At 37.8% G+C, this 27,541-nt stretch overlaps 7 protein-coding genes across 11 annotated transcripts; 3 read left to right on the forward strand and 4 right to left on the reverse strand.

The window, feature by feature from the left end:
• Window positions 1-46: 46 nt before the first annotated feature.
• Window positions 47-1,917, reverse strand: LOC109161587 (multiple organellar RNA editing factor 2, chloroplastic-like). The gene is made up of 4 exons (XM_019310057.1): window positions 1,463-1,917; window positions 1,270-1,367; window positions 1,032-1,097; window positions 47-269 (listed from the first exon to the last, which is right to left on the reverse strand). Exons 1-4 carry the CDS (start codon window positions 1,843-1,845, stop codon window positions 127-129), a joined length of 690 nt encoding a protein of 229 aa, XP_019165602.1. The 5' UTR covers window positions 1,846-1,917; the 3' UTR covers window positions 47-126.
• Window positions 1,918-2,848: 931 nt separating this feature from the next.
• On the forward strand, window positions 2,849-7,480 carry LOC109161537 (BRCA1-associated RING domain protein 1). Its single transcript, XM_019309985.1, has 13 exons — window positions 2,849-3,145; window positions 3,248-3,301; window positions 3,603-3,673; window positions 3,994-4,089; window positions 4,214-4,548; window positions 4,703-4,978; window positions 5,089-5,180; window positions 5,475-5,661; window positions 5,760-5,866; window positions 6,090-6,180; window positions 6,322-6,487; window positions 6,627-6,745; window positions 6,834-7,480. Exons 1-13 carry the CDS (start codon window positions 3,018-3,020, stop codon window positions 7,182-7,184), a joined length of 2,073 nt encoding a protein of 690 aa, XP_019165530.1. The 5' UTR covers window positions 2,849-3,017; the 3' UTR covers window positions 7,185-7,480.
• A 559-nt stretch (window positions 7,481-8,039) lies between these two features.
• Window positions 8,040-10,377, forward strand: LOC109161566 (protein JASON). Its single transcript, XM_019310019.1, has 4 exons — window positions 8,040-8,346; window positions 8,533-8,612; window positions 8,815-9,904; window positions 9,973-10,377. Exons 1-4 carry the CDS (start codon window positions 8,260-8,262, stop codon window positions 10,054-10,056), a joined length of 1,341 nt encoding a protein of 446 aa, XP_019165564.1. The 5' UTR covers window positions 8,040-8,259; the 3' UTR covers window positions 10,057-10,377.
• A 513-nt stretch (window positions 10,378-10,890) lies between these two features.
• LOC109161545 (protein PHR1-LIKE 1-like) lies at window positions 10,891-15,451 on the reverse strand. Of its 3 annotated transcripts, none has more exons than XM_019310015.1 (8): window positions 15,275-15,451; window positions 13,324-14,059; window positions 12,844-13,054; window positions 12,675-12,751; window positions 12,558-12,597; window positions 12,224-12,281; window positions 11,976-12,045; window positions 10,891-11,483 (listed from the first exon to the last, which is right to left on the reverse strand). In XM_019310015.1, the coding sequence occupies exons 2-8, from the start codon at window positions 13,966-13,968 to the stop codon at window positions 11,160-11,162; spliced, it is 1,425 nt and encodes a 474-aa protein (XP_019165560.1). In that variant the 5' UTR covers window positions 13,969-14,059; window positions 15,275-15,451; the 3' UTR covers window positions 10,891-11,159. The 3 variants fall into 3 exon arrangements, with proteins under 3 accessions (XP_019165560.1, XP_019165550.1, XP_019165542.1); XM_019310005.1 differs by having other exon boundaries at window positions 12,844-13,060; window positions 13,324-14,051; window positions 15,275-15,444; XM_019309997.1 differs by having other exon boundaries at window positions 12,844-13,060; window positions 15,275-15,443.
• Window positions 15,452-17,636: 2,185 nt separating this feature from the next.
• LOC109161596 (60S ribosomal protein L23) lies at window positions 17,637-19,023 on the reverse strand. Its single transcript, XM_019310069.1, has 4 exons — window positions 18,912-19,023; window positions 18,517-18,801; window positions 18,073-18,114; window positions 17,637-17,917 (listed from the first exon to the last, which is right to left on the reverse strand). The coding sequence occupies exons 1-4, from the start codon at window positions 18,922-18,924 to the stop codon at window positions 17,835-17,837; spliced, it is 423 nt and encodes a 140-aa protein (XP_019165614.1). The 5' UTR covers window positions 18,925-19,023; the 3' UTR covers window positions 17,637-17,834.
• Window positions 19,024-19,958: 935 nt separating this feature from the next.
• On the forward strand, window positions 19,959-22,216 carry LOC109161574 (glutathionyl-hydroquinone reductase YqjG). Its single transcript, XM_019310030.1, has 3 exons — window positions 19,959-20,899; window positions 21,519-21,768; window positions 21,847-22,216. The coding sequence occupies exons 1-3, from the start codon at window positions 20,097-20,099 to the stop codon at window positions 22,039-22,041; spliced, it is 1,248 nt and encodes a 415-aa protein (XP_019165575.1). The 5' UTR covers window positions 19,959-20,096; the 3' UTR covers window positions 22,042-22,216.
• Window positions 22,095-27,430, reverse strand: LOC109161512 (probable inactive histone-lysine N-methyltransferase SUVR2). Of its 3 annotated transcripts, XM_019309942.1 has the most exons (12): window positions 27,243-27,430; window positions 27,102-27,165; window positions 26,060-26,292; window positions 25,904-25,939; window positions 25,732-25,767; window positions 25,179-25,608; window positions 23,800-25,022; window positions 23,341-23,606; window positions 23,141-23,207; window positions 22,990-23,040; window positions 22,436-22,532; window positions 22,095-22,359 (listed from the first exon to the last, which is right to left on the reverse strand). In XM_019309942.1, the coding sequence occupies exons 3-12, from the start codon at window positions 26,240-26,242 to the stop codon at window positions 22,340-22,342; spliced, it is 2,409 nt and encodes an 802-aa protein (XP_019165487.1). In that variant the 5' UTR covers window positions 26,243-26,292; window positions 27,102-27,165; window positions 27,243-27,430; the 3' UTR covers window positions 22,095-22,339. The 3 variants fall into 3 exon arrangements, with proteins under 3 accessions (XP_019165487.1, XP_019165495.1, XP_019165503.1); XM_019309950.1 differs by lacking the exon at window positions 27,102-27,165; XM_019309958.1 differs by lacking the exon at window positions 25,732-25,767 and having other exon boundaries at window positions 27,243-27,429.
• Between the last annotated feature and the right edge of the window lie 111 nt (window positions 27,431-27,541).

A 27,541-nucleotide genomic window follows, 5' to 3' on the forward strand; every position in this document is an offset into this window, starting at 1 on the left:
CAGCTAACAAATGCAAACTAGGAGCAATACAAGTACGTTATCATTTCATAAAGTATATTCATCACATAAGGTCTCATTCACCGATTAGAATAACAATAGGGTCTTCTATCAAGACTGACTATGTATTTACCGTGTATTCTCACGACGCCTTACATAACGTGTTCTATCATTATATCTGGGTCTATCTTGTGCTCTTTGGGGGACAGGCTCCACTCTCTTCTGTCGTTCAGGTGACCTTTGAACTATCTCTCCATTCACAAACAGCTCGGCTGGAAAATCACCATGTTAAAAATTTATATCTAGTCTATACTAAAGCAACGTGAAAGAAAAAAGAAGCCTTTTTCAAAGAGCATCATAATTCATAAATAACTCAATATGGACAATAAATGTTGTTGACTCGGTTCATAAACAGTAATGGGCAAAGAAATGCAGCAACTATATGTTCACTTTGGAAGCAAGCACCTGGCTCAAAGGCTAGCAAGTGAGATAACATGTAGTAGGCTGTAGGGGTTCAATAATCATTTCATCCTAGTGCAAATTAATATTTGCAGCTAAGCGACTATCAGTGACACAAGACAAACAATCAATGTCTTCCAGAGTTCATGAAGAATGACTAAAATTGTAAGGTTCTTAATTCAGATCCTATATTTAGAGGAAGAGACTATGCCCCTAGTGTCTTCAAAGAGTCTCGATATAGACGCCTATTTGTTATATACTCACATGTTCCATACAACAAACATTTTTCAAGTTCATTCTCAAAATAACAAGTTCAACTCTCAAAGGGAGTAAATTGGCCTTCTTGGTTTGAGTTGGTAAGCTATGGACAAGCTAGGTTGGTTTAGCTACTTGTGGTCTTTTGCCAGCTAGGGTGGAGGGTTAACAAGATTCAAGGTGGCAAAGCAACAAATTAGTAATGGCACACAGCATATTTCCATAATTGACTAAAAAAAGTGGATAACTATAGCAAATATATACCAAGTTTTCAACTTAGAATGAAATACATAAGCCCAAGTAGTAAAACATGCATATACCTCCATAGTCCTTGTTTTCAGGGTCAACATATGAATCTGGAAGAACAAAGAGAACTCCAGGCAAGCCTGCACAGACTCCACAAAACAATGTCTAAGTAAAAAATTTCACATTAAAAAAAAAAAAAAAAAAAAAAAAAAAAAAAACCAAAGCAAATTTGAAGGTTCAATGTAATGAATGAACATTATACAATTGGTCCACTTCATGGTATAATGATTGCAATAAAAATAAAAGCATTACCTTCAAGCTTATTTGATGTCTCCTCATCAATCTCACATCCAAACCCGAAGTACCTCTCACAGGAAACATTATATATCTTCTTCTTAGCCTCCTCTTCACTAACATATACAGCAAAAATCAGTATACCTTAGCAGCTAGAGATAAGGAAAGAGAAAGATTGAGTTTTTACTAACAATTATTGATCAATCAATACCTTCCGACAACTTTGGCTAGGGTTTGAATGTAACAATCAATCATTTGCTGCTTGGTAGCCCCCTCGCCTCCAGGTTTATCCATGACTATGAGCCAGTGCTCGTAGTCGCAACCGGGAAAAAGCGGAGCCATCTCGGTGGGGGGGCGGTTGCCGAAGTTTGAACCGGAATTGAGAGGCGAGTAGGCGGAGCGGTTAGCTCTGCATCTGAAACCATCGAACCGAGCGACAACCTGGAGCGAACGAGTAGGAGCGAAACCGGAGAGACTCGAGTTCTTCTTGGGTAGAACAAACGGTCCAAACCGTTTATGAGTAGTTATAGAAGGGGTGATGGGTGTGTTGGTAATTGCTGATCCGGTCACGGTTGCCGCCGTCGCTCCGGCCATGGTGTGTGGCTTCACAGTAGGAGTGATGGTGTGAGTGACTGAGTGCGAGGGGGATAAGGATTTCCCCTGGGCTTTGGCTCTTTCATAAGATATTCTCCATTTAGAAATTTTATTTTTTACTTATTACTTATTTATTATGGTTTCTAGATGGGGGTTGTTATATCATGGTTATGTTGTGGACCGGTTTCAAAATTGCGTCGTTTTGAAGCAAAACGACGACAATATGAATTTAAAAAAAAATGAATTGCTTCATTCTTTATTATTAACTTGTTGTTTGTCTTTAAAATTCGTTCATTTATATTTAATATTTAAAGTTTTATATTTACAATTTTAGATCTCAATATACAAAATTACAAAACTTAATATTCACAATTGCAGAACTCTATACTCACAATTTTATAACTTTATATTCAAAATTTCATAGTTATATATTCACAATTACATAACTCTATATTTAACAGTATAACACAAGTTATTTTAATAAATATTCACAATTTTTGAACTCTATATTCAAGGAAACGGTGCCACTAATGGCTCCGTCATTCCAGACGCGCGTTTTGGGCATGAGTCCACATCATAATTTGCCTTATATCATGAATCAGGGTCACTTTGCTGGTGGACCATGGTCCTAAACAACGTATAAATTGTATATTTTTGGTATTGAAAGTGTGGACTTTTATAATATAAATTGTGTTTTTAAGTCAAAACACATAATAGTTGAATAGTTGTATAAAAGAATTTGTGAAATCATAAGTTCTTAATATTGTGTGACTACAGTATTTAAAAGTAACTTGTGAATACAAAATAAGATAATTAATTATAGTTAACCTTGTTAATCTTGTGTGTTTGTAGTATACAAATTATAAAATTTTAAAAGATAAATTATGAACATTTAATATGTAAATTGTAAATATTTACACATGGGCACACAGAATAATTTGCAAATTGGCATATTTCATTATAAAGTTTGTCGGCCCAATATGCGCAGTGCTAAAGTCGGATCACAGCGGCCCGCGTGGGTGAATGAATTCGAAGAGGCGGGAGAAATATCATCGAAAAACTGGTGGCGGGGATGGCGGGAATTTAGAACTGAACCCCCATTCCATGCCCACGTCTATATCTGTTCCCGCAATGACTCTTCTTCTCCTCTGCATTTACGTTTTGGTCTTTGGATGGTTAACAGCGGCAGTTCACTGAAGAAGAAATCTGTAATGGCGGATTCTCAAAGCATCGCGAGGTTTCTGAACCCATGGACTCTTCATCTCCAAAAGCTCGGCCTTGAGCTCAAATGCCCTCTCTGGTATACCCATCTTCCGTTTTCTCTCTATGTATACAGTATACAGTGTTGAGATCTTATTGGTATTTTGGTGTTTCCTGATTTGTTTGGTGTTATGATTTATAGCTTAAAGCTGTTGAATAAGCCCGTCTTGCTTCCTTGTAACCACCTTTTCTGCAAGTAAGTTTCCATTCCTTTTTATTTTTTCCTGGAAAAAAAAAAAAACTCATTTTTACCATTAGTGATGAAAACTTGACAAGGCCATATTGTTAAAATGGAAATAAGGGTAAATTTTTTTTAAAGAAGATTTGTTTTTGCCGAGTGTGAACTAGCAGGCTGTGCATCTGCTATGCCTTGTGGAGATTGTAGAAATTTACTTTTCCATCAGATATGTGTGTTGATTTGTTTTGAATTAACAAATTTTGTTTCTTTATGGTATTCTGATTTTTTATTTGTTGGTAAAATTGAATTCTTGGTTCAGTTTTTGCGTTCCGGATTCGACCCAATGTGGATCTGAATGCCCTGTGTGTAAACATCAGTTCTCTGATAGAGGTACTATTATGAAGCTTATTATTGTTATTTTTTCTTTTATGGTGTGCAGTTAAGTTTTGTCTTTTTATCCTAGTGGGCAAAAGACTACAAGCCCATACCTTACATTGTTCATTCCAAAAAGCTAATAGACTCCTCATGCTAGGAGTCACACTTGTAATTTTGTGGTTACCGATTTAACCATCTGACCAACTTGGCTTGGTTATCCCCAATATTTTTCAAAGCAAGAATTGAACTCCACCTAAGGGATTGAAATTTTCTGCTCTAGGGGATTATAGATATATAATGGAGTGATAAAGTGCTTTCTTTGTTGGTCTGTGCAGACATAAGGCCTGCACCTTATATTGAAAATATGGTGTCTATTTACCAAAGCTTGGATGCTGCGTTTGTTGCCAATGTCTCGTTGTCTTTGTCTTCAGGTAAAGATATGTTTTATTCTCATTGAATCTTTTTACTGTCAACATGATTATGGTAACTATGATCTATTTATTGACTTTTTGTTGGATTTAATTGGGGATTACTTGCCTTTGATAACTGGATCAGCTGTAGGAAGATCATTGGAGCAGTCTCCTGTTTCTGTTAGTTCTGCTCAAGGGACATCATCAAAGGAGATGCGATCTGACAAAGCTGTAATGTCTAACCTTTGCTTAAACAAGGGGCTTATGCAGAGGGATGGGCGCATAATAGTTTTGAATGGCAAGAATGGTTCCGATCCCTTGCCAACTTCTGTATTGGCAGGGAATATGACTGATGGGAGGCCTTTGGCAGAGGAAATAGATGTGAATCAATTGCCACAACAATCACCGGTTAGCTATCTTTCATCGGATGATAACAAAGATGTGGATGGCAATACTTGTGAATTGGCTTGCAGGGATTTGGTAAGTTTCTAACCTTGAATTCCCTATTAACATTAGAACACAACAATATTTTTAGTTTAAAAGATCTGGCTGGAGATTAAGCTATGGTAAAGTATACTTGGCCTTTCAAACAGTATTTGCTATATTCATAAATGATATTTTGATCATGTTACAGGGTTTTGGGAAGACAGCAGTAAATATATCTGATGTGGATGGTCGAGATATGACTACGAGTGAAATTTGCTGCAGAAGTAGAGATGATGATGCATCTCTAGAAAGGGATACTAAGAGACAGAAGAAATTGAACTACAGATTATCAGAGATGGACAGCCAGATTGGTGGCAATACTAGGAAGGAAATTGCTTCTGAATGCAATATGGAACATATAGCAGGTTCTTCCCTTGATGTAAAAGCTATTTGTGCTTTCTGCAAGTCCTCAAACACGACAGAAGTGAGTTTTAATATGAAATTGGGATTTCCTTTTCCTCTTGGTCTTGAATGACATGGCTATACCGACAATCAATTGTCGATTATAATTGATTTTTTAAACTAATCTTGTAGGTTACCGGACCAATGTTGTTCTATGCAAATGGAAAGGAAGTTGTGGACACTTTTCCTGATGCCACACCTGCTCACAGGCTATGCATTGACTGGTATGCCATTCATGTGAATTCTGTGGCTATCTGTATTAAATTTGTTAAAGCAGTTATCCTGTATAAAGAGTTAATTTCTTGCATATTATGCCATAAATTGAGAATTTCAAAGTGCAGCTCATAATTTCTTTGGACTTCATATCTCCACTAGAATGATTTTGATTTGTACTCACCAAACCACTTGTACCAGACCAATTTGCTTATATGAAACATTCATCATAGTATACTTCGAAAGCCCATCCGGTCATTACAACTTTTGCATCAACAGTACCTTTTTTTTTTTCCAAATTGCAGGGCACCTCAAGTATATTATGATGGAGAAATCATTAAGAATTTCAAGTCTGAATTGGCTAGATCTGCAAAACTCAAGTGTAATATCTGTGGACTGAAAGGGGCAGCTCTTGGCTGCTATATGAAGTCTTGTCAAAGGACTTATCACATGCCCTGTGCATTTGGAATCCAAGAGTGCCGGTGGGATTTGGTAAGTTTCCAAATGGTTATAGATGATTTATGATCAAACTCTACAAAAGCTCACTTTTATGCTCTCTAGTAATATGACATTTTCTTGTTAATTTGCAGGATAACTTTTTGATGTTGTGTCCAAGTCATAAGTCCGTAAGATTTCCAAATGAAAAGCTGAAGTCTCAGAAGTGTTCCACAGTGGAAAAGAAGAAGTCCGCTAAACTGTAAGAGCACTCTCATATTTCCAGAAATTAGCACTTGTAACCGACTACCAAATAAATTGTTTTAACATTATCCCCTCACTCCATTCTCCCTCTACTACTGGATTATATACCTTAACGAGAAACAATATGCTTATATGCTTGATATTTCTATGAATTGGATGCATAAACCAGCATGCTTAAGCTAAAATTGTTCACTTGGTGTTTTTTCCTTTGGTTCATGCAGAGCGACCGAGCAATTTAACTTCTGGGCAACATCACCTGATGGACCAAAGCAATGGGTTCTATGTGGGTCTGCTCTATCACAAGAGGACAAGGTAGAACACAGCTATGCAACCCTGTCAACAGTGTCTTGCATGTTTGTCTGATTTTTTGTTAAATCTTTGAATGGAACATCAAAGTTTAGATTATTTTGAAGCCATCCTAATTGATGGTTTGAATTTTTTTCTTCCGTGCAGTATACTTTGGTAAAGTTTGCTAAAATGTGTGGTGCAACGGTGTCCAAGTTATGGACACCAAATGTGACACATGTTCTTGCTTCAACAGATGCGGAGGGTGCATGCACAAGGACACTGAAAGTTCTCATGGCCATTTTAGGCGGAAAATGGATCCTTTCAATGGACTGTAAGATTCGTCTCTTGTTAATCCCGACTTTTACATTCACTTCCATTTGCATCGAGCAATGAGTAATATACGGTTTAACCAAATGTGTTTTGTTTTGGTTGTATTTCCCAAACATTAAGACAACTTTGCCTATTTGCAGGGGTAAGAACTTGCATGGATTTTAATGGTCCTATGAACGAAGAGCCTTACGAAATTACCTTAGACAATCATGGCTGCTCTGATGGGCCAAAGACCGGCAGACTTAGGGCTTCAACCAATGTAAATGCTCACTCTTTGCATATCCAAACCGGTATCAATATGCCAAAAAAGGCGAAACACTTTCTGAACAGTTCCATTTTCCTTGCAGGCACCAAAGCTTTTTGTAGGTTTGAAATTTTATATCAGTGGAGATTTCTTAGCACCTTATTTAAAGGACCTGCTTCAGCTGGTTGAAGTGGCGGGAGGGACCATTGTGGAGAACAAGGAACAGTTGATAGCTGAAACGCGTGATTTGGCACCAACTGATCCACCTTATTGTGTGATTGTTTATAACTGCGATCCTCCCCGGGGCTGCATGCCAGCAGAAGAAAGCTCCATTCTGCTGCGAAGATTTGCAGAAGCCGATGAGATTGCTAAACAGATTGGTTGTCTGGCCATTAAACACACTTGGATTCTGGAATCCATTGCAGGATGTAAGCTGGTTCCTTTTATGTGTTGAGAAGAAGGCTTCATAGCCAGTTAAGGTTTTAGGGTTTCCACATAGTTTAGTGGGTGAAAATCCAGGTTGCTGTTGATTAAACTGTTCCAGGGAAAGGTGAATAATTTCATGGCTTTCCACATAGTTCTTTGATGCCCCTTTGTAATTGTTAGCATGTTTGTAAACAAAATCACTGGCAAATTGTGATTTACAGCTGTTTATGCCTGAAAAAACATATTAAATGAGATTTATATTAATTTGATTTTAAATTAATTGTCATTTTTACTCTTGTAAATTTGGTATTATTTTTATTATTATTTGTGCGTGATTATTATAGGAATGCGATTTCTTTACCCTCATCTTTAGTAGTTTGTAAATTACACAAAAAAAGCAAATTATATTAGATAAATCTTGTGTGACAATGTTGACATGAATTGAATTATTCTTTTTAATACATTAAAAATAAATATTTATTATAATAAAATGAACCTTTATCAATTTATGTTATAATATGAATCAAAATTAATGATCGTTTTGGTCACTCGACTAAGCTGTAATTACTAAATTTGTCATCAACTATTAAATTTAATTAATTAAATCATTAATTATTGATTTCGTAATCGATTTGGTCCTTTGTAATTACTAAATTGGTTCTGTCGATCAGTCAATTTGACAGAGGACCAAATTGATTAAGAAATTAACAAACATAGTCGAGGTAATAATTTGTGGGGTCTACGCTCTATAGGCATTTGACGGCAACGGTTGAGATGATGTGAAACAGGCTGGATTAGCACAAAATCCAGCGTCATCAAGAGCTCTATCGCAACGGTAACTATCGCCTTTTTTTTCAAACATAAACAACCAAACAAACCCTTAGCATGGCCTACAACACCACTCGACCGTTTCACGCTCTTCTTCTTCTTCTTCTTCTTCTACTTCTACCACTTCCAATCTAAACGCTCCTCTCTGCCATTTCTCTCACATCAATGAAGACCCTTTAACCACCCTCACCGCCGTGGCCGGAAGGGAAGAATAAACAACACTCAAAAATCTCAAAGCAAGAGGGAAGAAGAAGAAGGGCGGCGTCTCTGTAACCATGGGGAATTTTCTTGGTTGCTTTGGGGCTTCTGACGACTCTCGCAAACGCAGAAAGCAGAGAGAAAATGTCGGTTCTCGAGAACAAGTAAGCCCTAGGGAAAATGGAATAGGGAAGATCGATCATTATATTTGGTGTGTTTGTGATGAGTTGTGGAATCTGAAACTGAAATTGATGATGTGAACTTCCAATTTTGTGGTTTTTATTTGCTTTTTTGCTTTGATTTTTCGGGATTCCGGTGATCTGAAAATCGGATTGTGTAATCTTTTCCAGAGACATGTTGTTCAGATCACTCCGGCGACGCCGCAAAGGACCATCTCTGCAGAAGCGCCACCTGCCAACTTGGTTTCACAGTGAGTCTTTTGCATTTCTTCATATTTTTTTTTAGGTTTTGTTTTTTCTTCCCAGTGACGGGAAAATCGAACTTGTAACCTTATGGTTACGAAGTCAACAACCCGACCAACTTGGCTGGATTTGCCCGGCCAATCCCATGTTTGGAGGCCTATGCTTTCCATCCATTTAGTAACTCAAATTTTGCTAATTTTTGCATTTTAGGGACATTTGTGAGGAGAAATTGAGCTTAAGTGCCAGAAAGAGGGTTACATTTGATGAAAATGTAAGAACATATGAGCATGTTTCAGTTTATGAAAGCACTGAAACTTTGCCAGAGAAGACAGGCATGAGTGAAAAGGAAAAGTCAATCCAGTCTAGCTCATCCACTGAAGATGGTTCTGTGATTTCCAGTGTTGGATCATATCCTTGTAATCACAGGTACCAGAACTGCAAAGAAAGTGATGATGAGGGTGAAGAGTTTGGTGATAGTGACTTGGATGACGACGAAGATTTCGTTGAAGATGATGATGGTGATGAATGTTTTGATAATGAAGGTAAGATGGCAGTTCATGAAATCTGGTCTGAAGCAGTTTTAACTGCATCAATGGAGTCAAGCTCTGGGAAGTCCTTAGCAAGGGTGAATTCTGAGGAAGTGGATAGTCCTCTGATCCCTAGTTTGGCAGTAGAGGAGGAGGAAAGGGGAATGGGAGAAACAAAAGGATATGTAAGAGACAGAAGTGCCTATGTTCATCCTGTGCTTAACCCTGTGGAGAATCTTTCCCAGTGGAAAGCTCTCAAGTCCAAAGCAGCAGCACAGCTAGTGAAGCCACTGAAGGAGAACTTGCCTGAAGATCAAGAAGCGCCCCGCATTTCATTCAGTTTAGAACCAAAGCAGAACCCGAAGTTTGATGATGATTCCAAGGTCCACAACCAAGAGATTGCAGTCAATGCCAGCCTTTCAAATTGGTTGGTTTCACCAGAAACCACCTCTCCTGCAACGAAGACTAGCTTCAGTGGGTTCGAGACTGTTTCATCTGCAAATCCCCCGTCAGGAGGCTCAAATTCAGCTAGGAGCTTCGAAGACAGGCCAATTCTAGGTGCATTAACCGTCGAGGAGCTGAAACAGCTCTCAGCATCATCTGCATCTCCAAGGCGATCTCCCAGTCGAAGCCCTGACGAGGTTCCTATCATAGGAACTGTTGGGACATACTGGAATGACTATGACTCAGGAGTAAAGAATGGTGGTGGCTCTAGGTCTAAGACACCCTCTTCTTTTAAGGGAATACCAAACACAACCAGCAAGTACAGAGAGGTAAGAATGAAGTGAGGTTTTGTATGTAAAGTCATTTCATAGATAAACTAATTTTCATGGAAATGCAGGATAAGAGAGTGAATTGGCATTCTACTCCATTTGAGACAAGGTTGGAGAGAGCCTTATTAAACCAAGGTGCTGCTGAAGCCTAATTCTACATTCAAAGTACAAATTCAGAAGATTGTGAAGAGATGTTGGAGTTTTCTTTTTCCCATGCTTGATTTATTTTTTCATTTTTTGGGTACATTTATTTATTTTTTGATTAGAATTCTTGAATTTGTTTCTATGCAAATTTGAGAGATGGCTCATGTGAATTTGCTTGTATGTTGTAAGTTTACATACTGGTGATGTAATTTATTTCAGATTTGTTTGTGTCAGAATTATGTAGAGCATAGTCATATAGATGTGAAGATGTGTTTTTGCAAACATGTATAAGAATTTCAAGTGTCATATAAATGTGTTTTTACAACATAGTCACAGGATGTCGCCTTATGGTTGCTTTTCCCTTCATCTATCCTTGTTTCCAAAAACACATCTATAAGAATTTCAAGTGCCATATAAATGTGCTCAAAGCTAATATATGTGTAAAAGCATTGATACTAATCGATAAGTCAATTATTTTCATGAGTCATGGTATAGACAACATTATAGTCACGAGATATGACCTTAATGGTTGCTTTTTCCTTCGTCTACCATCGTGAAAATTGTTCCTATGACTATCGACATTTGTGACTAAAGATTGCATCACATCGTCATCTTTTTTCTATGATTAAAGATTGTATCATATTGACATTTGAGTATTCTTAATTCTCACCACTATTAGATTAATATAGATCTGACTCATGTTACTTCTGTTAAAGTCTGACTCTTATTCGAGAAACAAGACTGAAGTCACTTTCTCAGTCCTCAAAGACTGAAGTACATTTTGATTGACCATTTTCTTGTAACTATCATGTTTTAACCAAAGCTTAATAGACAGACACTACTAGGGCAAAAGGTGCAGCAATAGTTTTTGCACTGAATTTCCTCATTGTTTCCATGGAGCATAACACTCACAATGACAAAAGTCATAAGTTACACTTATCAACTACAGTATGGTGAGGATGCAGCTTTCCCACCAGAACTTGTCTAAAAAAGATGAACAAAAAGTTCTGAGGAGTTCACTATGTACTTACTACTGAAAGCTTTGATGTTCCAAGCATCAAATAAAACTGGAGGTTCTTAGCAATATCAAGAATTGGTAAATGATATTTTATTAATCTACTTTGGCGCGCTTTGAAGTGGCAGGAACTTCTCCTGTTTCGCGTTCCTTTTGTTTCTCTTCCCTCGTCTGAGAGTCATTCACCGATGCAACTGCATTGGCTGAGTCGTTGTCTCCCGTCATTGGATGATTCGCTACTGGATCGCTTTTGCCAGGGGAGGTTTGAACCCCATCGGTCAACTGTGCAACGGGGTTCTCACTTGTGGGTGATGATCCCTTGCCCATATCGATATTTGGCATTGACTTGAATTGCTTCTCAAACATCATTTGGAGGTATCGCCCTTGTTCTTCAATCCTCAGCTGCAGGTTTCGTTGAATCTACAGACAGACATAATAAGAAAACGATAAATGTGCAGGGAGTAGAGTAGGTAAAGAACACTAGAACTAAGAGCTTCATACTTTGGCAGTTCAAAGAAATGTATGAGCCCACAACTCAATGCCCTGTTTGGTAAAATAGTTAGCCTATCAGTCAATTTTGGCTTGTTTAACACAATTAGTGGTTTGACTTGGTTAAATAACCTATATGAGTGTTTGATTAATTAACTTTTGTAACAGTTTATTGCTCAAAAACACTAAAACTCAAAATTCGATTAGCTTTTTTAGAAAGTCATTTTGTATGTAATCAGCTATTAGCTAACAGCTAATTTACCAAACATCTTTCTACAATCAGTTAATGCTATCAACTAGTCAAACCTACTAACTCAATCAGGTAACAGTTATTTACCAAACACCCCCAATATCTCAGTGTATAAGAATGGCGCAACAAATTTTAGTAGAAATCAGGTTAATTTTCAAAGCACTAATACATACCTCGAGCTGCTCATGGAGCCGCTTTTGTACTTCCATCTGTAACCTCAGCGCTTCAGTGATCTCAATACCCCTGTAACACACACCCCGTTATTTATTTATTTATTTATTTTGTGTTAGTAAATCAATGTATACAAGAGAATGAACAGATACCTGCATAAAAATGTTTAAACAACAAAACATCCACTTTTAAAAAATATTTTGATGAGTATTAAGCAACAAAAGCTTGACTGACAGATTTATCAACTTACGCTTTCAAGTCCAGAGATGGAAAATCATCAATAGCAGACTGTTTCTTCTCTGAAGACGCTGCGACAAAAGAGGAAAAGGGAGGAGGCCTTATTAGCAAGCAGATAAAGATCATCCGTGTAAAGAGGACAATGAGAGAAGAAAATTCGGTATGAGTTTGAGGATAAGGATACAAAAGTCGCAGGCAAAAATGAAAAATAGTGCAGCAGTGAACATTGAGCCAAAGAACCCATCAAATAAAGAGACTCTTATTGTGAGCATTATATGCATATATACAAGTATGCATATGTATATTTCAGCCTCCTTCAAAAACAAATCAACACATTGATGGCATACCTTCTGATGATTCAGGTTTATAGCGGGCCGTACGATATTTCTGCAGTTCACAATTATAGTTTTTAAAAGACAAGGAGAGGTCCATCAACGAGGAAGCAATAAGGAAGCATCACAAACCTGCAGGTGGCTTTTAACATGATAGATGGTCAAATGGTCAACTTTCATTAGTTTTAGGACGCCCTTGGGAGTAGCTCCTGTAGTTCAAAGTAAAAAAAAATTAATTCAAAGCAAAAACACTTCTCGACTATCATCATTTTAACATGCTCAGCAAGGAGAGAAAGATCACTTTCGCTTCCACCAAGCTTGTTGACAGCTTCCACGAATGCTTCATGAAGTTCGGGTGTCCAACGCATGCGCTGCTTGGTTGGAGCAGCACCTGCAGTGGATGATAGAGGAACAGTGGCTGAAGTTTCTTCGGGAAAAGCAACGAGTTGCTGGCTTGCCTGGGAATGCTGGATTTGTAAATTTGAAGATTGTTTTGACACTTGATATTGCACCTGTAGCTACAGAATGGCAGGATAATAAAATTAAGAATGGGTGTAGCAATAAAAAATTTAAATAAATAAATAAATAATTCCATGATAAAACCATCTTTCCAGAGGCAAGTACAACAGCTGAAGCATCTGATAAAACACTCGAAAAGAATAAATTGCTCTCATGAGATGGTTTCCTCTATGGGGGAATCATCTCGGTTAGAAAAAGTAAAAATAACAAAGAGGAATGGATATCAGAACACACACTAGCCCTTTTTAAAAAATGAAGCTACCTTTGGTTTTGGGTCTGCAGTGCTTGTATCGGCAATGATATCACTCCAATTAGCAGCCAGAGCATCATCGTCAGTGATTAGCTGGTCAGCCCATTCCTGCCAATCGTTGCGTTTACCAAGATCCTCAGAAGTAATGGCACAATCGGCATTGTTACTGCATTGCAGCTGACCACTGTGTGTAGGGGTATTTATTGGGTAATCAAGAAAATCAGTTAATGAATCCGTAGACCATGGGCCAATATTTTGCTTAGAGTAATGACTCGATGCTGTGGATTGAAGAACTCCAGAATCAGGCAACAACATGGATGACTCGTTATTTGTTGACTGGGAAATAAAAGGAGGTTGTCTCGAATGGTTCTCTAGTGGTGAAGCAGATGAAAAATGAAGATCACTGGAAAATCCAGAAGATGAAGAAAACATAAGACCAGCAACCTCACTATTTGATGACAATGGAGCAACAGCTGGAGGACATTGCATAGTTTCCCTTTCCAAGGAAATCTGCTGCGAGTCGGGCAACTTGGGATATTTCCCTTCGAGATTTGTAGGAAGGACTGGTAAAGAAGAAGAAAGAGCCCCAGATGCACCAAAGTTATTTAGTTGCCTAGACCCCACTCTTTGGATGGATAAAGCTGGTCGTGCCTCCATTACTGCTTTTTCGTGTAGATAGTTAATTATCTGCCTGAATCAGTATCCTCTTAACTTCAGTCAACTAAGATGAAGCTCAATACCTACACGGCTACACCAAGAAGGATATAAAAAATTGTTACACCCAAGATCCAGAAACCTGAAAATAGTCTAAGAAAATGGCTAAAAGCTTCACCAAGTAATAACGTTGCTCAGTATTACACAAACATGACTTGAAGAAACCACATTTAGCATTCCACATTTTTTGAGTGACGAGGGAAATTCGCAGGCACTACCCGAGGGTGTGCACTAGGTAAATCCCCCCTTGTGACCCTAGCCGGCAAAGGACCACAAGGAGGCAAACCAACCTAGGTTGCCTATAGCTGGCTGGCTCAAACCAAGAAGGTCAATAGGCCACTCCCACTAGGAATCGAACTTGTGACCTTATGGTTACCAAGCCAATAGCCTAACCACATTTTGATATTGAGTAGCCAAAGGTGTCTCTAGTTCCTCTATAGTCTATACAGTGAAAGTGGAAGAACCGAAAGCTTCTAAACACACTTGTCTAGCAAAGCAAAAGCTACAAACTTACAACCAAGGATACAGACATCAGTATTAGTTGATCTTTTCTTTCTCCAATTTCAAAACCTTCAAGCTTTACAATTCCAGATAGTATAAGATACGAGGTTTTAACCATGTATAAACATAAAATTACACAAACTGCCTCTGGTTCTAAAATAAACCAACCTCTTTTAAGCTTAAATGACCATGAATCAACAACCTACTCCAATCATCCAAGGCACAAATTTCAGCTACAAACCAATAGAAACAAATGCTAGCCCCATCACAAGGAGCCAACACCATGTTTTGAGCCATGCAAAAACATGAATAATTCACTTCTTACAACACATAAATCTTCAAAAAAGGATTTACACATATTACAACCCAAATGCAAGTATGCAACAATCTTTACCCAACAAAAAAAAAAAAAAATTGAAAACAAATTAATCTGGGAATGGAAATTACACAAAGCTATTGATTATGTTTTTTTTTTTTAGATAGAGATAGAGATTTTTTATTTTTATTTTTTTCAAGCAAATAAATGAAGAAAACCAATTAAGCCAAAAACGGATGAACTCAAAATCAAATAAAGTTTGAAATTGCATCAAATACAGACAAGAGCAAGGTTAATTATTACCTAAAACGCTTAGAAAAAAACACAAGCTAAAAATCAGACAGCTCCACATATCGAGTAAAACAAATTGAAATCACAGGCAAGCGTCAAGAACAGAGCATATATATATGTGGGGATAAGATAGCCACGTACAACAACAACGTAGGACACACATGTCGACTCAAATTGCACGTGCGGTGGTTCCGTCGCCGGCGCGGCCGAGAGAATTGAACGGTGCCGGTCGTCTCGCCCTCTTGTCGCCTGCTTTTATTTGGGTTTGGCTTCTAAATACTTCTGTGTTGCACTGCGCTCACCCATCTGCGTTTCGATTAATCATAGCCCACGCGCGGATCTGGGTCGCGTGGGGAATGTGTGGAATATTTTGACGGCCATGTGTGTGGGCCCCACTTTATGGTGCAATGGATTTGTTAAATAGAAATTGCGCACTTTGCTTAAATAACATTTTTACTCAAATTATTTACGTAATAAATAATTATAAATAAATAAATAACTATATATGTGTGTGTAAAAATTTACATAAAAATTTAGTCATTATATTTTTTTGTTTATTGAAACGTATTTTCATGAATTATTAGCGTAGTAATTTTTTTAATACTACTAACTCTGTTACATAGTAGTATACTTTTTCAACCTATTGAAACACAAAGAGTCGAGTCACATAAATGACATTAAGCTACAAACTACTTGGCTTAGTTTGGTATTTAAATATACAGTATACACTCACAATAACATTTAAAATGATATAAAACGAACATTATTTTAATGAAACTTAACTCCGTTTTTGACTACTTTTTGTCAACACAATCAAAATGCTTAAAAAGAAGGTAAGAAATTATAAATTTGACTTTCTGTAAGATCTATCTAATGACCTTCTCGGTTTGAGTCGGTTAGCTACGAACAATCTAGATTGATTTACTTTATTGTTGCCTTCGAGTAGCGATTACGAACTTTCGCATAAATCAAAGAAAGAAGAAAATAACATCTATATTGCAATCGTAATAACCAAAGAATCCTAATAAATATAATTTAATATTTACAAAGATTATACTACAATTATAATATATATTTTTTTAAAACGTTTAAACAAGGGGAAAAGAAAATGTAATAACTCTATTTTGAGGATTTATTTAAAATTCAACCTATTAATTAATTATTAAAAATCACAATTTCATTAATGATTTTGCAAGTTTAGCTTATGGTGGATACATGTATAGTTGATCAATTTAGTAAATTATGATTAAAAATTTTTAGTAATAAATAAAATAAAAGGTAATAGTTTTTTTTCTACTATCATTGTCAAGAAGTAGAAAATATTGTGAAGCAAAATGGGTTGGATGATTATTGTCAAATCCACTTTTCCTTTTTAAGATCGTCTCAACAGTTGTTGATACTTAACCACAAATCAATTAAATCAATATGATCTTTTCAAATTTTCTTTCTTATTTTATTTTAATATAATGGAACAATAAAACTCTTTTTTTTTTTAATCTACAAAATTCTAAACAATACAAAGCACCAGTATACGGAGTACTTTTCTAATCTTTTGAATGACCACTTAAGAGTTACTCTGCAGTACCTGCCCCATGTATGAATCCACTAATATCTAATCTAATTATTTTTTTATTATTATTTCCATACCATAATATATACTTGAGTGATTAGAGAAATGGTATTTCAGTAGGTCAAAGAGGCAAAGAGAGGAGGTGAACTGATCCGATTCGTTGTGCCGCATATTTTACTCCAAAAAAATGTGGTCCTTTAGAATCTTGGTGTACACGTGTCATTTGTGCAATGGACAGTTTCATCAATGAAAATGAATAAAATTATTATTTTTCTCTATTTGAAGCAAAAATACTCTTATACTAGACCTTGAAAATATGCCTAGAGAATAAACTTTCCTAGATTTGGATCTCATGAGAAGTCTTTCATTCAATCATTCATTGACCAAAACCACAATATATATAAATATATATATAATAACTAAAAAGTAGTTTTGTAGGCCTAAACTCAACATGTTCAACCATCACATCAAATGGCAAAGGGTTTTAATCCAAAAACAATAAACAAATAGCAAAAGACTTCTCATTCCACATACATGTTATGATGTTAAGACTGCAACATAAAATCCATGCTGTACTACAACAAAAGAGGATAAGAAAGATGAGACATGGCATACTCCATCAAGTGGGATTTTCCTGGCAAAGTAGAATCCAAAGATGTTACACACGTCACCATAGCAGGAAAGAAAACAACACAATAGAAACTCCATAGGCATGCACATTCCATGAATTCTAGTTAAGCACAAGATTAAATGGCATTTTACTAATCATGGACAAATGCCAAATCACAAATATGATGAAAAGTTGATAGCTTATAGCTCCATATGCACGCACATTCAATGGATTCTTGTTAAGCACAAGATTAAATGGCATTTCACTAAGCATCATGGGCAAATGCCAAATCACAAATATGACGAAAAGTTGATAGCTTATAGAGACATAATTATATGTCCACGCATTTTGAAAGACTGAACAGATTGAAGATCCAACATCAGCAATAAAACAAAAATTCAAGGAGTCTTACAACATTTTAGATAGCCAAGTAATGTGATCTGTGCCTAAGGCAAAACTACAAATTCTGAGTCTTAAAACCAAACAAAACTAAAACACAAAACCCAGTTCAGATAATGATTCTAAACGATAGCATTTGCAGCACTGGCGATCCTAGGCCAAAGGTCAGCACATTCCTTCCCAATAGGTCCAGTAATGGCAGATCCTACAATCGCAGAAAATTCAGGGATTTTAAAAACATAGTAATTGAATAATGCTACATGAACTAAAAATATAAGTAAGTTTTATCTTTTTTCTTCATATGATCATATCTAGTGCGTAAGTGATCTATATTCTTCTGTTCAAAGACAAGAATGTTACCTTTCATTTCACCCTTAGGATTCACAATGACACCAGCATTATCTACATACAATAATTTAATGATCAGTGACAAGTTTGTATAACATTGTGTTAGCCAAAAGATTGTATAAAATCTAAGTCACAGCAGCCTGTAAATTCAATACCAACAAGAAACTAGAAAATAGATGCAGTATACAATCATTCCATAACAGACATTAAATCATTAATGTGCTACGAGAAAGCAATGATAAACCCATCATAATTTCAATTGAACAAAATATTTTGAATACAATGACTATCAATCACAAATATACAGACATCACAATTGATTAATAATCAATACGAGGAAGACAAATATCCATCTAAGCATCACAATTCTGATAAAAATAGCAGAGCCACAAAAAGCGAGCTTAAGAACAACAATAATCACAGATAAACAACAACAAAACACAGCCGGAAGTATACCTTCGAAATACATAAAAACGCCATCCTTTCGGCGCCACGGCTTGCGTTGACGGACGATGACGGCGGGCATGACCTTCTTCCTGAGATCGGGTTTCCCCTTCTTCACTGTAGCCATGACCATGTCACCTACGCAAGCAGAAGGCAACCTGTTGAGGCGACCCTTGATCCCCTTCACGGATATGATATACAAGTTCTTCGCTCCAGTGTTGTCGGCGCAGTTCACGGTCGCCGCGACCGGCAGACCGAGCGACATCCTGAACTTGTTCCCGGCGGAACCTCCGCGTCCTTGAAATCACATTTTCACATAATTAGCCAAACGATAATTGAAAATCAATCGGAAAATAGACAAATAATGAAAATGGAGGAGCTAAGCTATCAAAGAGAACTCAGCTCACCTCGCTTCGACATCGTGAATCCCTCTGCTCTCCAGAAACTAACGACAAGAGTAAGCGGCTAGGGTTTTATACGGAGCTCGCTAGGGTTTTGCTTAAATTACTAAACTGGGTAGCAGAATTTTGGATTTTGGGCCACTTGGGCCATTATAACTTGGATTAACGGCTAAATTGCTAACGTTCTTGAGTTATATATAAAGCCCAAGAAGTACTTTGGCCCAGTAAAAATGATGCAATAATTATACCCGGACTGTTGTCCACCTTGTCAAATGGACCATTGACATATTTGAATATTGAAAATTCATTTTCTAAAAGTTCATTCATAGATATATTACTTAATGTGGTAAATATAGCGAGTTTCACAAATACGTATAGTGTACAATGTCAGACTATAGGTAAATCCTTGAATAATCTGTTTGTGGGCCAGTCTTTAGGCTCGGGTCCAGAGGGTCCAAAGTAAAATATGAGTGTATTGAAGATGTCAAAAGTTTCCTCATTAGCATTTAATGTGGTATTTATTATTTATAAGATGTTGAAGGGAGCACATGTTGATCTCTCCGTCATGCGCAACACGTGGTGCCCATGCACACTGGCATGTCGAAGACTGTGATGATTCCTTCACGTGTACTCAGATTCCTGACCCCCTCGTTCTTGTAGTCATCGGGTCGAATAAAGGAGTGTCACCATAGACTACAAGCGGAGAGGGTCGGGTGACATTTCTTGACCCAAGCAGGTTGGGGAGAAATTGAAAGACGGTTGGATATTAATGTTGACCACACACTCCTCAATATAATTATTGAGGCCGGGTCGGTAGACTCCGAGGTCGGTAATAGTCATTCTCTTTGATCTAACCGAATTCTAAAAGAGAAAGTATACCCAATGAATATTCTCTATCACTATTAAAACATGAATTTTCAATACATTAAATGGACATTTTCATCCTTTAAAAAAAAAAAAAAAAAAAAACAAAGAGTAAATTTTTAGTAAATTAAAAAATAAACATTTATGTCTACATTGCAACATTGGTCCTGGTTCATAGTAGAATTTGCCAAAATGATGAAATGACATAAATACCCCCACCAACAGATTTTCCTTGCCGTCAACTACCATTGCCGACTCATCAAATGACATAAATACCCCACCAACAGATTTTTCTTGCCGGCAACTACCATAGTCGACTCATCAACCATGTACTCCACTGCTTCGCCGCTAGGCTCCGGCATTTTCTCCCCCGTCACCGTTAAGAAGCCTCGAACTAGCGGCGGCGGCGCGATTACATCGAGAATCCGCCACCGCTCTCCCAGAATGTCCGGCGAGCGCCAAAGCCCCACTACTAGCCTCGTCACCGGCATCACTAAGCTTCTATGGGGCAACGCCCTGCCACCCCAGCTACTCATCTCCACCGTCCGTTCAACCTGGTCCACCGCCTGGAATATCATGATGTCGCAGCTGGCGCCGTCGGACCCATCCGGCAGCTACACCCGACCCGCTTCCAAATTCCGCATCCACGATCCGAATTCTTCCGGCATACACCTCTCCGCCGGAAACATCCACCTGTACGTTGGCCTACCTTGCCCTTGGGCCCACAGAACTCTGATTGTCCGAGCTCTTAAGGGCCTGGAAGATGCTATTCCCGTCTCAATCGCCTCTCCCGGCGCCGATGGCTCTTGGGAATTCCGGTATAGCCCTGTCCCGGACACGGATAAGCTTGTCCCGACTCTGGACAAGTCCAACGGTCGCAAAACCCTCAGGGAGGTTTATCAGTCTAGCCGCGGCGGCTATAACGGCCGGTCCACTGTCCCTATGCTATGGGATTCCGACAAAAAACAGGTTATCTGTAACGAGAGCTACGACATCATTGAGTTCTTCAATTCCGGGTTAAACAGAATTGCAAATAATCCAGAATTAGACCTTTCCCCACCCTCACTCACACATGAGATCGCCAAATGGAACCAGATCATATACCCCAAAGTAAACAACGGCGTTTATAGGTAATTATTATGCTCATCATTCTTCATTTTTCAAGCACGTAAACAAGATTTTTTTTCTACTTTTGGTCAATACTCCTTCCAAATTAGGTCCTAACTATCAAAATTTCCAATTTGGATGCATGACTATTCAATTACTTCCACATTTGATCGCTTGCTCAATTTTTCGACCAATTTAAACCAGCAAAAAAGCACAAAATAACTTTTCGGTACTTACTTTTCAACTTGGTTGGCCTTGTTTTTACTTTTCGGCTTAAGTTAACCGACAAATTGAATGATGGGCCAAATGTGGAAGAAATTGAATAGTCACGCAGAAAAATTAAAAATTTATTAGTCAAGGACCTAATTCAGAAACGTATTATAGTCGAAGGATCAAAATGGAAAAAAACTCCATACTAAACAGACGATCAATGCAATTATAAAGTTATGTGACAGACGCCAGATGGTCAATGTAACTGTAAAGTTGAAAGAGGAGAAACTTTGCGAGTGTAATTGTAAAGTTATGTGACAGATGCCAGATGGTCAATGTAACTGTAAAGTTGAAAGAGGAGAAACTTTGCGAGTGTGACTAAGCGTTTCCAGTGATTTTCTTGAAGTAATTGTGTTGTTTTGGATGTTGTAGGTGTGGGTTTGCCCAGAGTCAAGAAGCTTATGATAGAGCAGTAAAAGAGGTGTTTAGTACATTGGAAATGATTGATGATCATTTGGGGAGGTCAAGGTATCTGTGTGGTGATGTGTTGACGCTTGCAGATGTGTGCTTGTTCACTACTTTGATCAGGTTCGATCTGGTCTACCATGTACTGTTCAAGTGTTCGAAGAAGAAGATCATACAATACCCAAACCTCCATGGATACATGAGAGACATCTATCAGGTAAACCATAGTACACCAACACAAGAATCTCAGACTTCATATTCTTCTGTTTTGTTCATGACTCTCATTCTCGTACAGATTCCTAAGGTTGCAGAGACTTGCAATATGGGAGATATCATGGATGGATACTACAAGACTCTTTTCCCACTAAATCCCGGTGGCATTCGACCAGTAATGCCCTCAGATTTCCAGGATGATACACTGTTGAAGCCACCTAATAGGAACTCCTTGATGAAGATGGGAGAAAAGTTGCAGCAGCTTTCTGTTTCTTGAAAGCAGATAAAATGGATGTATAGTATAAGCATCAATGCATGATGTATTACTAGTAGATAAACAAACTAGGTTATATCTACCATAACATTATAAAGATATGCTGCCACTGGTACAAACAAAGATGTACAAGTCTGCAATGCAGCTAGAAAAAGCAGTCAAAAGTTGGGAAAGTTGAATAAAGAGAGTTGGTTTAGCAGCAGCAGCAGATTCACACTGATTACAAGTGCAGACCACAAGTTGTCCACCAAAAAGTTAGGCTTATCACATTATGGGTTGCATCATATCTGTAACCTTCATTTTACCTCCTTCCTCTGGACCCTAAAACATAACAGGCATGCAGGTTACGACATGGAAGAATGAGGAATAAACATTATATCGTTCCCTTGGTACTTACTACTCAATCGCTTGATATTTCGGCAGAACTGGCTTCCACACTGACATTGGAATGCTTTTATTGGATAATCAAGGTCATCAAAATCAATTCCGTAGTCCTGCAAACATACACAAACTATCCGATTAGAAAAAATGATTCGATTCATAAGTAGTTAGTTACCTATGCATTACTACCAAGTAGTTGTTCCGGTGCGAACTAGTTTTGTTGTCAATGTCAAGATTATGTACGCTAAATTCTTATTTCACATATATAGATAGATAGATAGATAGATAGACACTTGTGCCCAAAGCTACAATCTCACTTCATTGATCCATGCTCATGTCTGAATCCCAGATGTAAATTAGCCCTAATTCCTGGCCTACCCTGACATTTCCGATCTGTAGTCAAAGCATTTTCATCAATCTGCCACTTTACACCAGCCACTGGTGGCAAATGTGCATCGTCTCACATTGACTTAACATCTTTAAACATCATTTATAACTTAGTCATAACTATCACATTACTCCCTTCCCCAGTAAAACAGCAACCGTCTTGAACATGCTTCACTTACTCACCCAAGTCAATTCTTCCATGGCTTTAACATCCCTTGTAGTGAAGAAAGCAAGCTGTATCAAGGTAACAAACAAACAGTTGGAAGAAAGCATCAAGATTAACAACAATTGAAATGAATAAACGGGAAAATGCAGCAGAAATACGAGTCCATACATGATAATAGTGGTGATCAGGACTCTCTATCTCGACAGGGATCTCAACCAAATTTGAATCAAAACATCTGGCAAAGAACCAAATCACTGATAAATAAATAATAAATGCACATACAGATATATAATAAATAAACTAGTGGCCTGAGAGGTAGTAAATTTTTTAAGGCCATAGAGCATGTAGTCCTTTCAAATAATCATTACCTGTGATTAATAAACCTTGCAACATTCCCATAATATGTAGCATCTAAACAAAGAGCTTCTTCATCCTTTAACACACCTCCTGAACCCCAATCTGCATCAAGTAGCACTGGATGGAAACGCTTCTCACCACTAAGGCTTCGTGAAACACGACCAAAGAGTTCAGCATTGGTAAGAACTTCTCCAACATATTCACAAACAAATGTGCCTCTTGGTAGGTCCTCAAGAGTCCGAAGGCCCCATCCTTTTCCTTCAGACGTCATAAACACCTGAAGATGTGAGAATAACACAGAATCAGAAGAAATTAAATGAATTATAACAATGTTTTATAATTCAGCATGTAGCATGGAGTTTACTGCAATCAGAAACTTGTAGTAAGATGTGACTCAAAAAGTAAAGCATTTATGACCAAAGTATTAAAGAATAGATATGGAACAAGGATTATTAAGTGCAAAGTCGGACCTGTAACTTTCGACTTATTCCGCGTTGGACCACACGATTGCCACACTGTTTATTGCATCCACATTTCCACCAGCATTCTTTGATGAAAGTCCTTTCTAAATGACCTTTGCAAGGTTCTACAATATCATCATTTTTAGATCTCTCTAAAGGGCACACCTTGCAAAAGAACTGGCTGTGTTTTTTGGGCTCCTGGTTTTTAGAAATACAGTCTTTTAGAAGGTCCTCTTTGAGAAGGCCATCTAATGTGTATGCAAAATCTCCCCTGGTTTGTTGTGCACAAACACAAGGAACAGACAATGACAAACAATCACCAGAGCAAGTTGAACAACTATGATTATCTCCAATACACGCCAAGGAGAAATTCACATATGCATTCTGAAATACTACACTCTGAGCTATATAGTGGAATGATGGGGGAACCTCGCTATTAACCTCATTCACTATTGGAATTACCATCTTCTCTTGCCCGTTAGTAATGTCAATAACATCATGGAGAGACCATACTTTATCAGAAGATGGTTGGCATGACTCCATCGGGACCAGACTTTGAAAATTTATCTGTTCAAGATCATTCCGAGTAGCAACTCTGTCACTGTTCTCAGATGCAACTTCCTCAGGTAGTGTGTCGTCATGTACACCATTGCAAGGTAGAGGTAGGTGTGGTATTTGCGGCTGAACCAATGCAGCATCAACTTCAAAATTTATCAGTTCATTTGTAGAATCAGGAAGCTTGCCACTAGAATCGAAATCATCTTCCATAAGAGATGTTTCCAACCGAGTAATAGCTGTCATCATGTTTTCTGTTTCTGTCCTATCATTATAAGTTTTGGTCCCCAATATTTCAATGCACTCACACATATCTTTCATCAGTTTCATCACAGAAAAGTTTGGGTCCAGGAATTTGTAAGACCTCAGACACCTATCTTCCACCAATTTAAGCACTTCATTTAGATTAGGCAAATGAAAGTCAGGTCCTCCAATGGTAGAGGAACAACTTATAGATATTTTAACTTCTCCAGAGGGAGAGGAAGCAATCTCTAGGTTAGATGAAGATCCATCCTCAATCCTTGCCAGCTGTTGATTTGATACCATTTCAGCAGATGCAGCTGCAGTATAATTCCTTGCATCTTTCCCCACGCTGGATTTTGATGCTAAGGTTTCTGGAGCATCTAGATCTCTGTGCGAACAATTTCCATTTGGTGCATCAGACTCATTTGCCGGCTCTGTAAATGTTGAAATAATGATAATCAAATTGAATAGTTCATGGAACAATTCATATCAGGATACCCAACCAAAGGAAAATCTATTAAAAAATAAATAAAAATTAGAACATAACACATAAACTCAACAAGTGACATTCATCACAAGCTAACAATTACCAGGGGGAAGACATGCAAGAGGGGCCTCATAGTGTGGCATATCATCAGTGAACGGTTCGTCCTTAGGCTTGATCAAAGCAAGAGTGCCAGAAGTTTTCTGAGATGCAGAATGAATCGCTAGATGTTCTCTTCCTCTATCTCTCGGTTGCACTGGGTGAGAGTTTGGTGAAATAGGTTGCTTTCCTTTGTTTCTGGCATGGGTGGCGGGTTGGGACTGACCTGTCCTGCCTCCATTACTTTGCTGCTGACTCTGATGATCATTGGGTACTTCATCAACCTCCACTTTAGGCTTTTTTAATTTAGATCCAGTCAAGGCAGTGCTAGCATTGTTACATAAATGTGAAGGTTGACCATCTTGATATTTTAACCGCAATCGCTTAAGTGGTCGTTCTGGCTCCTCTTGTGTTGCTTCATCTAAAGCTTCCTCTCGCTAGATAAGTGAGAAGGACGCCAAAAAAGAGAAGAAATATAGAAGATAAATCAATGAAAAGTTAAAAGTAGTGTCCTGAATTAGCATTGAAAAGCAAACAAATCAGAAATGAATCCCAATTACTTCAACATTATTAGGCTTCTTGAGTTGTGCAACAACCTGCATATCAGAGAAGAAATCATAAGTCAGAGGGAAGCCAATAAAGAAAAGAAAGAAGAGAAATCAATGGAAAAGTCAAAGTAGTGTCCTGAATTAGCATTGAAAAGAAAACAAATCAGAAATGAATCCCAATTACTTCAGCATTATTAGGCTTCTTGAGTTGCGCAGCAGCCTGCATATGATATAAAATAAAATGCAGATTTATAAAACAAGGCAATATAACAAAGGAAGGAAGGTGAGAGAGTAAAATTAATAATGGAAGTAGGAACAAGAAAAGATGAAAAAAGAAGACCTCGGCTTCCTCTTGGTCAAAAATAGCATCTGCAAGGGCTCTATAGTTCTCCTCTTCAATGAGCTCCCAGTTTTTTTCATATAATTTTAAAAGGTTTTTCAACACAGGTTTCACCTTATCTTCTGATATTCCAATGGTCTTCATTGCCCGAAAGGCACTTATAACTCTTGGGTTTGGTGCCATTGTTTATTTCAGAAAAGTTTCTAATGCAGCATTCAAAATCTTCAACAAACCTACATTTTAGTTTATCATAAGCAAACCAAATAATCAGAAAAATCACACATCATAGCTTTATTTGTTTTAGCTCCTCCTGTCATGTTTGTCCACTCATTTCTATATTTTTGAACCAGCAACAAAGAGTATAATGGTAAATAAAAAAAGGCTCAACTTTAGGCAAGCATTGGCTGCATTGCACAATTAATTCGGAATGCTACTTTTTGGCACATTCCCACTAATTATGATTTCATAGTTCCCTTTTACCACAAAGATATAACAAATTCCAGAGAGCTACCTTAGCATCTCTTTGACCTACAAGAATTATTGCATCTGTATGAACATTTCAATGACCAACCTTCAACATGAATAAGATACATTGAGAGGGTACCATGAGTTACATGCAAATGTAGGTACTTGAATATAACCAATTTATATTTTCCCATACTGTATTCCATCATTGTGGTGATGCAGGTTAGGGGTTTAAGTTAGTGATAAACTAAGCCCCTTTCCAGATAATTGGATAATTTCAAACATCTAAGTGTGTTGATAATTTTTTTAGTTTAATTCCCAGTTTAACTCTACAGTGTAAAACCTTAAGCAAAATTAGCTGATAAATAAAAAGCTTCTTTTTTACTCCAACCTATAATGTTGTCTTCAATCTTTCAGAAAAAAACCCTCTAAGACACATGAACATGCAATTTCATAGTAAACTATATTCAAAAACGCATTCTCTTATTCGCATCATTCTCAGACCTAATGAAATATTTACACGGAATGTACGTCTATGCCACATTGGAGTAAAATATTAGCAGTAGAATCTCTAAACCTTGGATTATTCACGGACACGGACAATCAAAGAAGTCCCAACCGTAACGCAGAATCCTCAAGAACTGAAAAAATCGAGGAAATTTTTAAAAAAATTTGTGACGAAATTCCCGGCGAAATGAAGGAAAAAATAAGGACTCACCGGCCGAAGAACGACGATCAAAGGCAAAGAACGGCGGAGCGCATACCGGCGGCGTTTCTCTGAAACAGCTCGAGCTCGATAGTGAGTGGAGACTGTGAAAAATGAAAGCAAGAAAAGGGCGGACTTGGCGTAGTAGTTCAGAGAGAAGGCAAATGGGAGAAAAGGAAGGGTGTTTGTACGCACCGAGCCACTGGTGCGTCTGGGAATTCGAGACACTGGCGAGCGACGTACTGGCACGTTGCCCACGCTACAAGAGGGCGCGTGGTAAACAACGGTAGCGTTTAAGTCATGAATAATTT

Source organism: Ipomoea nil, unplaced genomic scaffold, assembly GCF_001879475.1.
Source record: "Ipomoea nil cultivar Tokyo-kokei standard unplaced genomic scaffold, Asagao_1.1 scaffold0302, whole genome shotgun sequence".
Lineage (NCBI taxonomy): Eukaryota > Viridiplantae > Streptophyta > Magnoliopsida > Solanales > Convolvulaceae > Ipomoea > Ipomoea nil.

What these genes read in the sequence shown, in the direction of transcription:
- LOC109161566 (XM_019310019.1), top strand. Translation starts at nt 8,260, where the DNA reads ATGGGGAATTTTCTTGGTTGCTTTGGGGCTTCTGACGACTCTCGCAAA. An exon ending in CCTGCCAACTTGGTTTCACA is followed by an intron (nt 8,613 to 8,814) that starts GTGAGTCTTTTG and finishes TTTGCATTTTAG; the next exon opens with GGACATTTGTGAGGAGAAAT. An exon ending in CAACCAGCAAGTACAGAGAG is followed by an intron (nt 9,905 to 9,972) that starts GTAAGAATGAAG and finishes ATGGAAATGCAG; the next exon opens with GATAAGAGAGTGAATTGGCA.
- LOC109161545 (XM_019310005.1), bottom strand. Translation starts at nt 13,968, where the DNA reads ATGGAGGCACGACCAGCTTTATCCATCCAAAGAGTGGGGTCTAGGCAA. An exon ending in CTGCAGACCCAAAACCAAAG is followed by an intron (nt 13,061 to 13,323) that starts GTAGCTTCATTT and finishes GCCATTCTGTAG; the next exon opens with CTACAGGTGCAATATCAAGT. An exon ending in CCATCTCTGGACTTGAAAGC is followed by an intron (nt 12,046 to 12,223) that starts GTAAGTTGATAA and finishes TGTGTGTTACAG; the next exon opens with GGGTATTGAGATCACTGAAG.
- LOC109161587 (XM_019310057.1), bottom strand. Translation starts at nt 1,845, where the DNA reads ATGGCCGGAGCGACGGCGGCAACCGTGACCGGATCAGCAATTACCAAC. An exon ending in CTAGCCAAAGTTGTCGGAAG is followed by an intron (nt 1,368 to 1,462) that starts GTATTGATTGAT and finishes TGTATATGTTAG; the next exon opens with TGAAGAGGAGGCTAAGAAGA. An exon ending in GACATCAAATAAGCTTGAAG is followed by an intron (nt 1,098 to 1,269) that starts GTAATGCTTTTA and finishes GAGTCTGTGCAG; the next exon opens with GCTTGCCTGGAGTTCTCTTT.
- LOC109161512 (XM_019309950.1), bottom strand. Translation starts at nt 26,242, where the DNA reads ATGGCACCAAACCCAAGAGTTATAAGTGCCTTTCGGGCAATGAAGACC. An exon ending in TTGACCAAGAGGAAGCCGAG is followed by an intron (nt 25,940 to 26,059) that starts GTCTTCTTTTTT and finishes TATCATATGCAG; the next exon opens with GCTGCTGCGCAACTCAAGAA. An exon ending in GCAAGGTTTATTAATCACAG is followed by an intron (nt 23,208 to 23,340) that starts GTAATGATTATT and finishes GTTCTTTGCCAG; the next exon opens with ATGTTTTGATTCAAATTTGG.
- LOC109161537 (XM_019309985.1), top strand. Translation starts at nt 3,018, where the DNA reads ATGGTTAACAGCGGCAGTTCACTGAAGAAGAAATCTGTAATGGCGGAT. An exon ending in AAGAGTGCCGGTGGGATTTG is followed by an intron (nt 5,662 to 5,759) that starts GTAAGTTTCCAA and finishes GTTAATTTGCAG; the next exon opens with GATAACTTTTTGATGTTGTG. An exon ending in CTCTATCACAAGAGGACAAG is followed by an intron (nt 6,181 to 6,321) that starts GTAGAACACAGC and finishes TCTTCCGTGCAG; the next exon opens with TATACTTTGGTAAAGTTTGC.
- LOC109161574 (XM_019310030.1), top strand. Translation starts at nt 20,097, where the DNA reads ATGTACTCCACTGCTTCGCCGCTAGGCTCCGGCATTTTCTCCCCCGTC. An exon ending in GTAAACAACGGCGTTTATAG is followed by an intron (nt 20,900 to 21,518) that starts GTAATTATTATG and finishes TGGATGTTGTAG; the next exon opens with GTGTGGGTTTGCCCAGAGTC. An exon ending in ACATGAGAGACATCTATCAG is followed by an intron (nt 21,769 to 21,846) that starts GTAAACCATAGT and finishes ATTCTCGTACAG; the next exon opens with ATTCCTAAGGTTGCAGAGAC.
- LOC109161596 (XM_019310069.1), bottom strand. An exon ending in CGTTTTTATGTATTTCGAAG is followed by an intron (nt 18,115 to 18,516) that starts GTATACTTCCGG and finishes TATTGTATGTAG; the next exon opens with ATAATGCTGGTGTCATTGTG. An exon ending in TCCTAAGGGTGAAATGAAAG is followed by an intron (nt 17,918 to 18,072) that starts GTAACATTCTTG and finishes CTGCGATTGTAG; the next exon opens with GATCTGCCATTACTGGACCT.